Raw genomic sequence first — 15,600 nt, 5'->3', positions numbered from 1 at the left:
TTAGACCAATACCAATAGCATATATGTGGATGCCATCCTCTCTGGCTTTCACTGCTTCTGGAATAGTGTCGTAAGCGTTGACGTTCGATACGCCGTCGGTGAGCAGTATGGCAATATTGGGAACGGATGGCCTGTCACCTTTCTCTGTCGTGAACATTACTGTCCGCATGGTGTTAAGCCCGTCGTAAGTGTTTGTACTGCCGTAAACATATGGAATTTGGAGAACTGCATCGATTACTTCTTGCTTTGTTTGGAAAGCATTCAAATGGAATTGGATTTTCACGTCTGAACTGTAAAGGACTGCACCGATTCGAACATTGCCATTGTCAATGGAAGCAGCAGACACGAAATCAACAATGAAGTTTAGCATTTTCTGGAAATTTTCTTTTTGGACACTAGTTGATGAGTCCAAAATGAAGATGATGTCAGATTCTACAGCGCCACATTCACCTGCAGAACATTAGGAAAACTTATCACTTATCGAATAATCCACTGCTAGCACATAAATCTACATTTTTATTCCGAAACTATCTCAACGAAGCATCACCACAACTTTACACAACATGTATGACATATGAATATGCGCAAAAACAAACATGGGAAAACATAAATAAAGCAAACTGCTTCCTCACACCTATCCGAAAACTCGTACACGACGATGTATCGAGAATTTCAAACAATACGTGACAGGAACGAACAGAACAACGACAAAGTACTTTCACTTCAGAAAACACGACCTTCAACCCAGCAGCAACAACTGCACGTAAATAATATTCCATGATGACAAAACATAAACAAAATACACACAATATGTATTAAGGATTTCGACAGGAATAGCTTTTACAGCAACAAACTTCCGAACATTCAATTCGAAAGTCCAAACTAGTCAACTTGCACAAAACGAAAACAAAATACAAGAAACACGAAAAACGTATATGGCAAAAAGAAAGAGCTGAGAATCTATACATATATAGTCAGCAGCATCGAATTTCGCTGATAATCAACAGAATTCATCTCGATGATGACACTCTCTCACACGTAAACGTGGACACATATCAACATCAAGCGCTCATATACAACACTGTATTAACGAAGCAAATGTGAAGCAGTACAAGAGCCTTACCCTTTGTTGGTAGTGTAATGGCAGGTGCTGGAGTTTTCTCCACAACTGCGAGAAATAAAAGTAATATTTACATTTCCATGTGCAAACACGTGTTATCAGGTCTACTTTCAACGCACACACACGCGAACAATACACTTTACCCTACTTTACACTTATCTTCCAATAAATAGCGAAAATTAATGTTTCTAACTAATCACTGCAAAAATGCATTCTGAAAAATTTGTACACCATTTAATAACAATTTCATCTATGCACAGAATTAATCATTTCTACCTGCGCATCGATGCCCGATTGAAAACCTTCGCTAAATAATGATATCAAATGTGATAGGAATAAGATTGATGTCAGCACACACCGCTACTAAAATACCAAAAAATAGTTTGCGTTAATGTCTCACCTCTCTTTCTTGTCGTCTCAATTATAGGTGTCCTTCTAGTTGGTTCTGGTTGACCTCCTTCCAACGAAAAATAATCCCAGAATTTAGTAAGGTCAACTCTCATATAGATATGGAATACAATTTTATTGCACTTGCACGCTTCTTAATATTGAAATGCACTTACGTACATCTGTTTATCTATCTCACTAGCTATCATTCTGCCCACATCTTTATCCAAGTAGATATACATATATCAACATGTATATACGCCAATATATAAATGCACGTATATATATATAGAAGTCAAAACGTATGTACTTACACATACATGAGCATTTATACTGGCCGTATATATACATATATAGGCATAAACATGCATACACACACAAATATACAAGTATATCTTTATATACACATGTTCTATGTGTACTCATCTATACATATAGACAACACGCGTATATAACTATAATTTCATAGCTGTTGAATGAAATTTCTCGGTAGGAAATAGTGCATTAGATCACAGTTTTCTCAGTGTTAATCAATTCACAAATACATATATGTACGAAGTTTCACGCAATAACATATGCACTCAATACAAAGTACACTTCTCTAAGTTTTAGGTAAATTTAGAAAATTCCGCATAATATCCCTCAATCGAAATTCTATGAATGAAATGTTAGTTTCCCTTCAAAACTATGCAAAGAATAATGTATATTAGATAAGCAATGGAAAAAAAAAATGAAGCGCAACCTCATCCATAAAGCTTTCTTTTTTTGTTATTAAATACATACCGAAACATACGAATGTAGATATTTTCTAAATTAATGAGCAAATTACAACACATACTTGCAAATAACTTTCTATAATATCTGGCGGTTCGAGAAGCTTTCATCCAGTAATGTATGTTAGATTCCAAAGCGCGATTTAAAATATTGTTGAAACAATAATAATTACGGCTAGTGTAGTAAATACATATTAGGGGACAATAAAGGGAAATGTTTTGCATATCTTGAGGTTTAGATGAAACAAGATCATAGACTGAATATCAAATGGATAAAGAATAAGATGATTGTAAGAAAAAGTATGAAATGGATAGCCAGTTGACAGCATTAGTATGTTAACTACATTATTTTAAGGAAGACAGTGTATTCCAAATTCTCTTGTAATACATACTGATATTAGTAGTGCGAATTCTAGAGGAAACTTATCACAACCTACAAAACATGTTATTTACTTGTTGCTACTTCAATCTGCTTAACACAGCAATATCAGACGTACAAAAGTTTTACTTGTAACGATGTCAAACGTTGTGAATGAACATGTAGAAGAGAAAGCAGCGAAACGTATGAATTGACACAAAACGGACATCGAACGAAGTTGTTAGGGCTTTGAGCTGCGTTAATTGTAAAAATACTTGCATGGAACATTAGCTGAAAGTGAAACTTGGAAGTAACGCAATAACAAATCTTGTTAAATATATCTTTGTTGAATATCTGTGATTATAGCTTTGATTAGTAACGCTTTAAAATACAACACCGCTTTGTAATAACATGCTAATTGCTATACCTGGGCAATATTGCTCAAATATTCTTTCTTTCAGATTCGACAGTTCGTTGAAGTCAGTCACAATAAACATGTTTTCGTCAACAGGCAACGAGGAAATCTGGCTCAATTCTGTAGTGTCACTTAGACCAATACCAATAGCATATATGTGGATGCCATCCTCTCTGGCTTTCACTGCTTCTGGAATAGTGTCGTAAGCATTGACGTTCGATACGCCGTCGGTGAGCAGTATGGCAATATTGGGAACGGATGGCCTGTCACCGTTCTCTGTCGTGAACATTACTGTCCGCATGGTGTTCAGCCCGCCGTAAGTGTTTGTACTGCCGTAAACATATGGAATTTGGAGAACTGCATCGATTACTTCTTGCTTTGTTTGGAAAGCATTCAAATGGAATTGGATTTTCACGTCTGAACTGTAAAGGACTGCACCGATTCGAACATTGCCATTGTCAATGGAAGCAGCAGACACGAAATCAACAATGAAATTTAGCATTTTCTGGAAATTTTCTTTTTGGACACTAGTTGATGAGTCCAAAATGAAGATGATGTCAGATTCTGCAGCGCCACATTCACCTGCAGAACATTAGGATAACTTATCACTTATCGAATAATCCACTGCTCGCACATAAATCTACATTTCTATTCTGAAACTATCTCAACGAAGCACCACCACAACTTTACACAACATGTATGTCATATGAATATGCGCAAAAACAAACATGGGAAAACATTAAGCAAAGCAAACTGCTTCCTCACACCTATCCGAAAACTCGTACACAACGATGTATCGAGAATTTCAAACAATACGTGACAGAAACGAACAGAACAACAACAAAGTACTTTCACTTTAGAAAACACGACCTTCAACCCAGCAGCAACAACTCCACGTAAATAATATTCCATGATGACAAAACATAAACAAAATACACACAATATGTATTAAGGATTTCGACAGGAATAGCTTTTACAGCAACAAACTTCCGAACATTCAATTCGAAAGTCCAAACTAGTCAACTTGCACAAAACGAAAACAAAATACAAGAAACACGAAAAACGTATATGGCAAAAAGAAAAAGCTAAGAATCTATACATATATAGACAACAGCATCCAATTTTACTGATAATCAACAGAATTCATCTCGATGATGACACTCTCTCACACGTAAACGTGGACACATAACAAAATCGAGCGCTCATATACAACACTGTATTAACGAAGAAAATGTGGAGCAGTACAAGAGCCTTACCCTTTGTTGGTAGTGTAATGGCAGGTGCTGGAGTTTTCTCCACAACTGCGAGAAATAAAAGTAATATTTACATTTCCATGCGCAAACACGTGTTATCAGGTCTACTTTCAACGCACACACACGCAAACAATACACTTTACCCTACTTTACACTTATCTTCCAATAAATAGCGAGAATTAATGATTCTAACAAATCACTGCAAAAATGCATTCTGAAAAATTTGTACACCATTTAATAACAATTTCATCTATGCACAGAATTAATCATTTCTACCTGCGTATCGATGCCCGATTGAAAACCTTCGCTAAATAATGGTATCAAATGTGATAGGAATAAGGGTGATGTCAGCGCACACCGCTACTACAATACCAAAAAATAGTTTGCGTTAATGTCTCACCTCTCTTTCTTGTCGTCTCAATTATAGGTGTCCTTCTAGTTGGTTCTGGTTGACCTCCTTCCAACGAAAAATAATCCCAGAATTTAGTAAGGTCAACTCTCATATAGATATGGAATACAATTTTATTGCACTTGCACGCTTCTTAATATTGAAATGCACTTACGTACATCTGTTTATCTATCTCACTAGCTATCATTCTGCCCACATCTTTATCCAAGTAGATATACATATATCAACATGTATAAACGCCAGTATATAAATGCACGTATATATATATAGAAGTCAAAATGCATGTACTTACACATACATGAGCATTGATACTGGCCGTATATATACATATATAGGCATAAACATGCATACACACACAAATATACAAGTATATCTTTATATACACATGTTCTATGTGTACTCATCTATACATATAGACAACACGCGTATATAACTATAACTTCATAGCTGTAGAATGAAATTTCTCGGTAGGAAATAGTGCATTAGATCACAGTTTTCTCAGTGTTAATCAATTCACAAATACATATATGTACGAAGTTTCACGCAATAACATATGCACTCAATACAAAGTACACTTCTCTAAGTTTTAGGTAAATTTAGAAAATTCCGCATAATATCCCTCAATCGAAATTCTATGAATGAAATGTTAGTTTCCCTTCAAAACTATGCAAAGAATAATGTATATTAGATAAGCAATGGAAAAAAAAAATGAAGCGCAACCTCATCCATAAAGCTTTCTTTTTTTGTTATTAAATACATACCGAAACATACGAATGTAGATATTTTCTAAATTAATGAGCAAATTACAACACATACTTGCAAATAACTTTCTATAATATCTGGCGGTTCGAGAAGCTTTCATCCAGTAATGTATGTTAGATTCCAAAGCGCGATTTAAAATATTGTTGAAACAATAATAATTACTGCTAGTGTAGTAAATACATATTAGGGGACAATAAAGGGAAATGTTTTGCATTTCATGAGGTTTAGTTGAAACAAGATCATAGACTGAATATCAAATGGATAAAGAATAAGATGATTGTAAGAAAAAGTATGAAATGGATAGCCAGTTGACAGCATTAGTATGTTAACTACATTATTTTAAGGAAGACAGTATATTCCAAATTCTCTTGTAATACATACTGATATTAGTAGTGCAAATTCTAGAGGAAACTTATCACAACCTACAAAACATGTTATTTACTTGTTGCAACTTCAATCTGCTTAACACAGCAACATCAGACATACAAAAGTTTTACTTGTAACGATGTCAAACGTTGTGAATGAACATGTAGAAGAGAAAGCAGCGAAATGTATGAATTGACACAAAAGGGGCATCGAACGAAGTTGTTAGGGCTTTGAGCAGCGTTAATTGTGAAAATACTTGCATGGAACATTAGCTGAAAGTGAAACTTGGAAGTAACGCAATAACAGATCTTGTTAAATATATCTTTGTTGAATATCTGTGATTATAGCTTTGATTAGTAACGCTTTAAAATACAACACCGCTTTGTAATAACATGCTAATTGCTATACCTGGGCAATATTGCTCAAATATTCTTTCTTTCAGATTCGACAGTTCGTTGAAGTCAGTCACAATAAACATGTTTTCGTCAACAGGCAACGAGGAAATCTGGCTCAATTCTGTAGTGTCACTTAGACCAATACCAATAGCATATATGTGGATGCCATCCTCTCTGGCTTTCACTGCTTCTGGAATAGTGTCGTAAGCGTTGACGTTCGATACGCCGTCGGTGAGCAGTATGGCAATATTGGGAACGGATGGCCTGTCACCTTTCTCTGTCGTGAACATTACTGTCCGCATGGTGTTAAGCCCGCCGTAAGTGTTTGTACTGCCGTAAACATATGGAATTTGGAGAACTGCATCGATTACTTCTTGCTTTGTTTGGAAAGCATTCAAATGGAATTGGATTTTCACGTCTGAACTGTAAAGGACTGCACCGATTCGAACATTGCCATTGTCAATGGAAGCAGCGGACACAAAATCAACAATGAAGTTTAGCATTTTCTTGAAATTTTCTTTTTGGACACTAGTTGATGAGTCCAAAATGAAGATGATGTCAGATTCTACAGCGCCACATTCACCTGCAGAACATTAGGAAAACTTATCACTCATCGAATAATCCACTGCTAGCACATAAATCTACATTTTTATTCCGAAACTATCTCAACGAAGCACCACCACAACTTTACACAACATGTATGACATATGAATATGCGCAAAAACAAACATGGGAAAACATAAATAAAGCAAACTGCTTCCTCACACCTATCCGAAAACTCGTACACGACGATGTATCGAGAATTTCAAACAATACGTGACAGGAACGAACAGAACAACGACAAAGTACTTTCACTTTAGAAAACACGACCTTCAACCCAGCAGCAACAACTGCACGTAAATAATATTCCATGATGACAAAACATAAACAAAATACACACAATATGTATTAAGAATTTCGACAGGAATAGATTTTACAGCAACAAACTTCCGAACATTCACTTCGAAAGTCCAAACTAGTCAACTTGCACAAAACGTAAACAAAATACAAGAAACACGAAAAACGTATATGGCAAAAAGAAAGAGCTGAGAATCTATACATATATAGACAGCAGCATCGAATTTTGCTGATAATCAACAGAATTCATCTCGATGATGACACTCTCTCACACGTAAACGTGGACACATATCAACATCAAGCGCTCATATACAACACTGTATTAACGAAGAAAATGTGGAGCAGTACAAGAGCCTTACCCTTTGTTGGTAGTGTAATGGCAGGTGCTGGAGTTTTCTCCACAACTGCGAGAAATAAAAGTAATATTTACATTTCCATGCGCAAACACGTGTTATCAGGTCTACTTTCAACGCACACACACGCAAACAATACACTTTACCCTACTTTACACTTATCTTCCAATAAATAGCGAGAATTAATGATTCTAACAAATCACTGCAAAAATGCATTCTGAAAAATTTGTACACCATTTAATAACAATTTCATCTATGCACAGAATTAATCATTTCTACCTGCGTATCGATGCCCGATTGAAAACCTTCGCTAAATAATGGTATCAAATGTGATAGGAATAAGGGTGATGTCAGCGCACACCGCTACTACAATACCAAAAAATAGTTTGCGTTAATGTCTCACCTCTCTTTCTTGTCGTCTCAATTATAGGTGTCCTTCTAGTTGGTTCTGGTTGACCTCCTTCCAACGAAAAATAATCCCAGAATTTAGTAAGGTCAACTCTCATATAGATATGGAATACAATTTTATTGCACTTGCACGCTTCTTAATATTGAAATGCTCTTACGTACATCTGTTTATCTATCTCACTAGCTATCATTCTGCCCACATCTTTATCCAAGTAGATATACATATATCAACATGTATAAACGCCAGTATATAAATGCACGTATATATATATAGAAGTCAAAATGCATGTACTTACACATACATGAGCATTGATACTGGCCGTATATATACATATATAGGCATAAACATGCATACACACACAAATATACAAGTATATCTTTATATACACATGTTCTATGTGTACTCATCTATACATATAGACAACACGCGTATATAACTATAACTTCATAGCTGTAGAATGAAATTTCTCGGTAGGAAATAGTGCATTAGATCACAGTTTTCTCAGTGTTAATCAATTCACAAATACATATATGTACGAAGTTTCACGCAATAACATATGCACTCAATACAAAGTACACTTCTCTAAGTTTTAGGTAAATTTAGAAAATTCCGCATAATATCCCTCAATCGAAATTCTATGAATGAAATGTTAGTTTCCCTTCAAAACTATGCAAAGAATAATGTATATTAGATAAGCAATGGAAAAAAAAAATGAAGCGCAACCTCATCCATAAAGCTTTCTTTTTTTGTTATTAAATACATACCGAAACATACGAATGTAGATATTTTCTAAATTAATGAGCAAATTACAACACATACTTGCAAATAACTTTCTATAATATCTGGCGGTTCGAGAAGCTTTCATCCAGTAATGTATGTTAGATTCCAAAGCGCGATTTAAAATATTGTTGAAACAATAATAATTACTGCTAGTGTAGTAAATACATATTAGGGGACAATAAAGGGAAATGTTTTGCATTTCATGAGGTTTAGTTGAAACAAGATCATAGACTGAATATCAAATGGATAAAGAATAAGATGATTGTAAGAAAAAGTATGAAATGGATAGCCAGTTGACAGCATTAGTATGTTAACTACATTATTTTAAGGAAGACAGTATATTCCAAATTCTCTTGTAATACATACTGATATTAGTAGTGCAAATTCTAGAGGAAACTTATCACAACCTACAAAACATGTTATTTACTTGTTGCTACTTCAATCTGCTTAACACAGCAACATCAGACATACAAAAGTTTTACTTGTAACGATGTCAAACGTTGTGAATGAACATGTAGAAGAGAAAGCAGCGAAATGTATGAATTGACACAAAACGGGCATCGAACGAAGTTGTTAGGGCTTTGAGCAGCGTTAATTGTGAAAATACTTGCATGGAACATTAGCTGAAAGTGAAACTTGGAAGTAACGCAATAACAGATCTTGTTAAATATATCTTTGTTGAATATCTGTGATTATAGCTTTGATTAGTAACGCTTTAAAATACAACACCGCTTTGTAATAACATGCTAATTGCTATACCTGGGCAATATTGCTCAAATATTCTTTCTTTCAGATTCGACAGTTCGTTGAAGTCAGTCACAATAAACATGTTTTCGTCAACAGGCAACGAGGAAATCTGGCTCAATTCTGTAGTGTCACTTAGACCAATACCAATAGCATATATGTGGATGCCATCCTCTCTGGCTTTCACTGCTTCTGGAATAGTGTCGTAAGCGTTGACGTTCGATACGCCGTCGGTGAGCAGTATGGCAATATTGGGAACGGATGGCCTGTCACCTTTCTCTGTCGTGAACATTACTGTCCGCATGGTGTTAAGCCCGCCGTAAGTGTTTGTACTGCCGTAAACATATGGAATTTGGAGAACTGCATCGATTACTTCTTGCTTTGTTTGGAAAGCATTCAAATGGAATTGGATTTTCACGTCTGAACTGTAAAGGACTGCACCGATTCGAACATTGCCATTGTCAATGGAAGCAGCGGACACAAAATCAACAATGAAGTTTAGCATTTTCTTGAAATTTTCTTTTTGGACACTAGTTGATGAGTCCAAAATGAAGATGATGTCAGATTCTACAGCGCCACATTCACCTGCAGAACATTAGGAAAACTTATCACTCATCGAATAATCCACTGCTAGCACATAAATCTACATTTTTATTCCGAAACTATCTCAACGAAGCATCACCACAACTTTACACAACATGTATGACATATGAATATGCGCAAAAACAAACATGAGAAAACATAAATAAAGCAAACTGCTTCCTCACACCTATCCGAAAACTCGTACACGACGATGTATCGAGAATTTCAAACAATACGTGACAGGAACGAACAGAACTACGACAAAGTACTTTCACTTCAGAAAACACGACCTTCAACCCAGCAGCAACAACTGCACGTAAATAATATTCCATGACGACAAAACATAAACAAAATACACACAATATGTATTAAGGATTTCGACAGGAATAGCTTTTACAGCAACAAACTTCCGAACATTCAATTCGAAAGTCCAAACTAGTCAACTTGCACAAAACGAAAACAAAATACAAGAAACACGAAAAACGTATATGGCAAAAAGAAAGAGCTGAGAATCTATACATATATAGACAGCAGCATCCAATTTTGCTGATAATCAACAGAATTCATCTCGATGATGACACTCTCTCACACGTAAACGTGGACACATATCAACATCAAGCGCTCATATACAACACTGTATTAACGAAGAAAATGTGGAGCAGTACAAGAGCCTTACCCTTTGTTGGTAGTGTAATGGCAGGTGCTGGAGTTTTCTCCACAACTGCGAGAAATAAAAGTAATATTTACATTTCCATGTGCAAACACGTGTTATCAGGTCTACTTTCAACGCACACACACGCGAACAATACACTTTACCCTACTTTACACTTATCTTCCAATAAATAGCGAGAATTAATGTTTCTAACTAATCACTGCAAAAATGCATTCTGAAAAATTTGTACACCATTTAATAACAATTTCATCTATGCACAGAATTAATCATTTCTACCTGCGCATCGATGCCCAATTGAAAACCTTCGCTAAATAATGATATCAAATGTGATAGGAATAAGATTGATGTCCGCACACACCGCTACTAAAATACCAAAAAATTGTTTGCGTTAATGTCTCACCTCTCTTTCTTGTCGTCTCAATTATAGGTGTCCTTCTAGTTGGTTCTGGTTGACCTCCTTCCAACGAAAAATAATCCCAGAATTTAGTAAGGTCAACTCTCATATAGATATGGAATACAATTTTATTGCACTTGCACGCTTCTTAATATTGAAATGCACTTACGTACATCTGTTTATCTATCTCACTAGCTATCATTCTGCCCACATCTTTATCCAAGTAGATATACATATATCAACATGTATATACGCCAATATATAAATGCACGTATATATATATAGAAGTCAAAACGTATGTACTTACACATACATGAGCATTTATACTGGCCGTATATATACATATATAGGCATAAACATGCATACACACACAAATATACAAGTATATCTTTATATACACATGTTCTATGTGTACTCATCTATACATATAGACAACACGCGTATATAACTATAATTTCATAGCTGTTGAATGAAATTTCTCGGTAGGAAATAGTGCATTAGATCACAGTTTTCTCAGTGTTAATCAATTCACAAATACATATATGTACGAAGTTTCACGCAATAACATATGCACTCAATACAAAGTACACTTCTCTAAGTTTTAGGTAAATTTAGAAAATTCCGCATAATATCCCTCAATCGAAATTCTATGAATGAAATGTTAGTTTCCCTTCAAAACTATGCAAAGAATAATGTATATTAGATAAGCAATGGAAAAAAAAAATGAAGCGCAACCTCATCCATAAAGCTTTCTTTTTTTGTTATTAAATACATACCGAAACATACGAATGTAGATATTTTCTAAATTAATGAGCAAATTACAACACATACTTGCAAATAACTTTCTATAATATCTGGCGGTTCGAGAAGCTTTCATCCAGTAATGTATGTTAGATTCCAAAGCGCGATTTAAAATATTGTTGAAACAATAATAATTACTGCTAGAGTAGTAAATACATATTAGGGGACAATAAAGGGAAATGTTTTGCATATCTTGAGGTTTAGATGAAACAAGATCATAGACTGAATATCAAATGGATAAAGAATAAGATGATTGTAAGAAAAAGTATGAAATGGACAGCCAGTTGACAGCATTAGTATGTTAACTACATTATTTTAAGGAAGACAGTGTATTCCAAATTCTCTTGTAATACATACAGATATTAGTAGTGCGAATTCTAGAGGAAACTTATCACAACCTACAAAACATGTTATTTACTTGTTGCTACTTCAATCTGCTTAACACAGCAATATCAGACGTACAAAAGTTTTACTTGTAACGATGTCAAACGTTGTGAATGAACATGTAGAAGAGAAAGCAGCGAAACGTATGAATTGACACAAAACGGGCATCGAACGAAGTTGTTAGGGCTTTGAGCTGCGTTAATTGTAAAAATACTTGCATAGAACATTAGCTGAAAGTCAAACTTGGAAGTAACGCAATAACAAATCTTGTTAAATATATCTTTGTTGAATATCTGTGATTATAGCTTTGATTAGTAACGCTTTAAAATACAACACCGCTTTGTAATAACATGCTAATTGCTATACCTGGGCAATATTGCTCAAATATTCTTTCTTTCAGATTCGACAGTTCGTTGAAGTCAGTCACAATAAACATGTTTTCGTCAACAGGCAACGAGGAAATCTGGCTCAATTCTGTAGTGTCACTTAGACCAATACCAATAGCATATATGTGGATGCCATCCTCTCTGGCTTTCACTGCTTCTGGAATAGTGTCGTAAGCATTGACGTTCGATACGCCGTCGGTGAGCAGTATGGCAATATTGGGAACGGATGGCCTGTCACCGTTCTCTGTCGTGAACATTATTGTCCGCATGGTGTTAAGCCCGCCGTAAGTGTTTGTACTGCCGTAAACATATGGAATTTGGAGAACTGCATCGATTACTTCTTGCTTTGTTTGGAAAGCATTCAAATGGAATTGGATTTTCACGTCTGAACTGTAAAGGACTGCACCGATTCGAACATTGCCATTGTCAATGGAAGCAGCGGACACAAAATCAACAATGAAATTTAGCATTTTCTTGAAGTTTTCTTTTTGGACACTAGTTGATGAGTCCAAAATGAAGATGATGTCAGATTCTGCAGCGCCACATTCACCTGCAGAACATTAGGATAACTTATCAGTCATCGAATAATCCACTGCTAGCACATAAATCTACATTTCTATTCTGAAACTATCTCAACGAAGCACCACCACAACTTTACACAACATGTATGTCATATGAATATGCGCAAAAACAAACATGGGAAAACATTAAGCAAAGCAAACTGCTTCCTCACACCTATCCGAAAACTCGTACACGACGATGTATCGAGAATTTCAAACAATACGTGACAGAAACGAACAGAACAACAACAAAGTACTTTCACTTTAGAAAACACGACCTTCAACCCAGCAGCAACAACTCCACGTAAATAATATTCCATGATGACAAAACATAAACAAAATACACACAATATGTATTAAGGATTTCGACAGGAATAGCTTTTACAGCAACAAACTTCCGAACATTCAATTCGAAAGTCCAAACTAGTCAACTTGCACAAAACGAAAACAAAATACAAGAAACACGAAAAAGGTATATGGCAAAAAGAAAAAGCTAAGAATCTATACATATATAGACAACAGCATCCAATTTTACTGATAATTAACAGAATTCATCTCGATGATGACACTCTCTCACACGTAAACGTGGACACATAACAAAATCAAGCGCTCATATACAACACTGTATTAACGAAGAAAATGTGGAGCAGTACAAGAGCCTTACCCTTTGTTGGTAGTGTAATGGCAGGTGCTGGAGTTTTCTCCACAACTGCGAGAAATAAAAGTAATATTTACATTTCCATGCGCAAACACGTGTTATCAGGTCTACTTTCAACGCACACACACGCAAACAATACACTTTACCCTACTTTACACTTATCTTCCAATAAATAGCGAGAATTAATGTTTCTAACAAATCACTGCAAAAATGCATTCTGAAAAATTTGTACACCATTTAATAACAATTTCATCTATGCACAGAATTAATCATTTCTACCTGCGCATCGATGCCCGATTGAAAACCTTCGCTAAATAATGATATCAAATGTGATAGGAATAAGATTGATGTCAGCACACACCGCTACTAAAATACCAAAAAATAGTTTGCGTTAATGTCTCACCTCTCTTTCTTGTCGTCTCAATTATAGGTGTCCTTCTAGTTGGTTCTGGTTGACCTCCTTCCAACGAAAAATAATCCCAGAATTTAGTAAGGTCAACTCTCATATAGATATGGAATACAATTTTATTGCACTTGCACGCTTCTTAATATTGAAATGCACTTACGTACATCTGTTTATCTATCTCACTAGCTATCATTCTGCCCACATCTTTATCCAAGTAGATATACATATATCAACATGTATATACGCCAATATATAAATGCACGTATATATATATAGAAGTCAAAACGTATGTACTTACACATACATGAGCATTTATACTGGCCGTATATATACATATATAGGCATAAACATGCATACACACACAAATATACAAGTATATCTTTATATACACATGTTCTATGTGTACTCATCTCTACATATAGACAACACGCGTATATAACTATAATTTCATAGCTGTAGAATGAAATTTCTCGGTAGGAAATAATGCATTAGATCACAGTTTTCTCAGTGTTAATCAATTCACAAATACATATATGTACGAAGTTTCACGCAATAACATATGCACTCAATACAAAGTACACTTCTCTAAGTTTTAGGTAAATTTAGAAAATTCCGCATAATATCCCTCAATCGAAATTCTATGAATGAAATGTTAGTTTCCCTTCAAAACTATGCAAAGAATAATGTATATTAGATAAGCAATGGAAAAAAAAAATGAAGCGCAACCTCATCCATAAAGCTTTCTTTTTTTGTTATTAAATACATACCGAAACATACGAATGTAGATATTTTCTAAATTAATGAGCAAATTACAACACATACTTCCCCCGATCCCTTATCTGTTGGTCAATGAGGAAACTTGGGATAGAAGAATGGCTAGTGAGAGCTGTGCGAGCCATGTACAGAGATGCGGCCAGTAAGGTGAGGGTTGGAAATGAGTACAGCAATGAATTCCGGGTAGAGGTAGGGGTCCACCAAGGTTCCGTCCTCAGCCCCCTATTATTTACCATAGTCCTCCAGGCAATCACAGAGGAGTTCAAGACAGGTTGCCCCTGGGAGCTCCTCGATGCTGATGACCTTGCCCTAATTGCGGAGTCACTATCAGAACTAGAGGAGAAGTTTCAGGTGTGGAAGCAAGGTCTAGAATTGAAGGGCCTTAGAGTCAACCTAGCTAAAACCAAAATCCTAATAAGTAGGAAGGTAGATAAAACACAAACCCCTTCAGGTAGATGGCCCTGCTCAGTATGTAGAAAAGGAGTAGGTAGTAACTCTATAAGATGTACCCGGTGCAAGCTATGGACACATAAGAGGTGCAGCAACATCAAAGGCAGGTTA

General features: G+C 35.5%; 1 protein-coding gene across 1 annotated transcript in view; it reads right to left on the bottom strand.

Annotated features, from left to right (window-relative positions):
* Window positions 1–6: 6 nt before the first annotated feature.
* The window catches only part of LOC149131366 (collagen alpha-3(VI) chain-like), a gene marked incomplete at its 3' end in the record, with an annotated part of 48,209 nt that continues 32,615 nt past the window's right edge, over window positions 7–15,600 (bottom strand). The window contains exons 30-43 of the mRNA XM_089340221.1: window positions 14,263–14,319; window positions 13,866–13,910; window positions 12,622–13,191; window positions 11,077–11,133; window positions 10,680–10,724; window positions 9,437–10,006; window positions 7,892–7,948; window positions 7,495–7,539; window positions 6,252–6,821; window positions 4,707–4,763; window positions 4,310–4,354; window positions 3,066–3,635; window positions 1,124–1,168; window positions 7–450 (exon numbers count right to left, since the gene is read on the bottom strand). Coding sequence (XP_089196347.1) covers window positions 7–450; window positions 1,124–1,168; window positions 3,066–3,635; window positions 4,310–4,354; window positions 4,707–4,763; window positions 6,252–6,821; window positions 7,495–7,539; window positions 7,892–7,948; window positions 9,437–10,006; window positions 10,680–10,724; window positions 11,077–11,133; window positions 12,622–13,191; window positions 13,866–13,910; window positions 14,263–14,319 — 3,177 coding nt within the window. The remainder of the gene's footprint in view (window positions 451–1,123; window positions 1,169–3,065; window positions 3,636–4,309; window positions 4,355–4,706; window positions 4,764–6,251; window positions 6,822–7,494; window positions 7,540–7,891; window positions 7,949–9,436; window positions 10,007–10,679; window positions 10,725–11,076; window positions 11,134–12,621; window positions 13,192–13,865; window positions 13,911–14,262; window positions 14,320–15,600) is intronic.

Source organism: Octopus bimaculoides, chromosome 23, assembly GCF_046866305.1.
Source record: "Octopus bimaculoides isolate indiv1 chromosome 23, ASM4686630v1, whole genome shotgun sequence".
In the NCBI taxonomy this organism is placed as follows: Eukaryota; Metazoa; Mollusca; class Cephalopoda; order Octopoda; family Octopodidae; genus Octopus; species Octopus bimaculoides.
The sequence above is the reverse complement of the archived record's forward strand: the minus strand, read 5'-3'. Positions and strand labels throughout refer to the sequence as shown.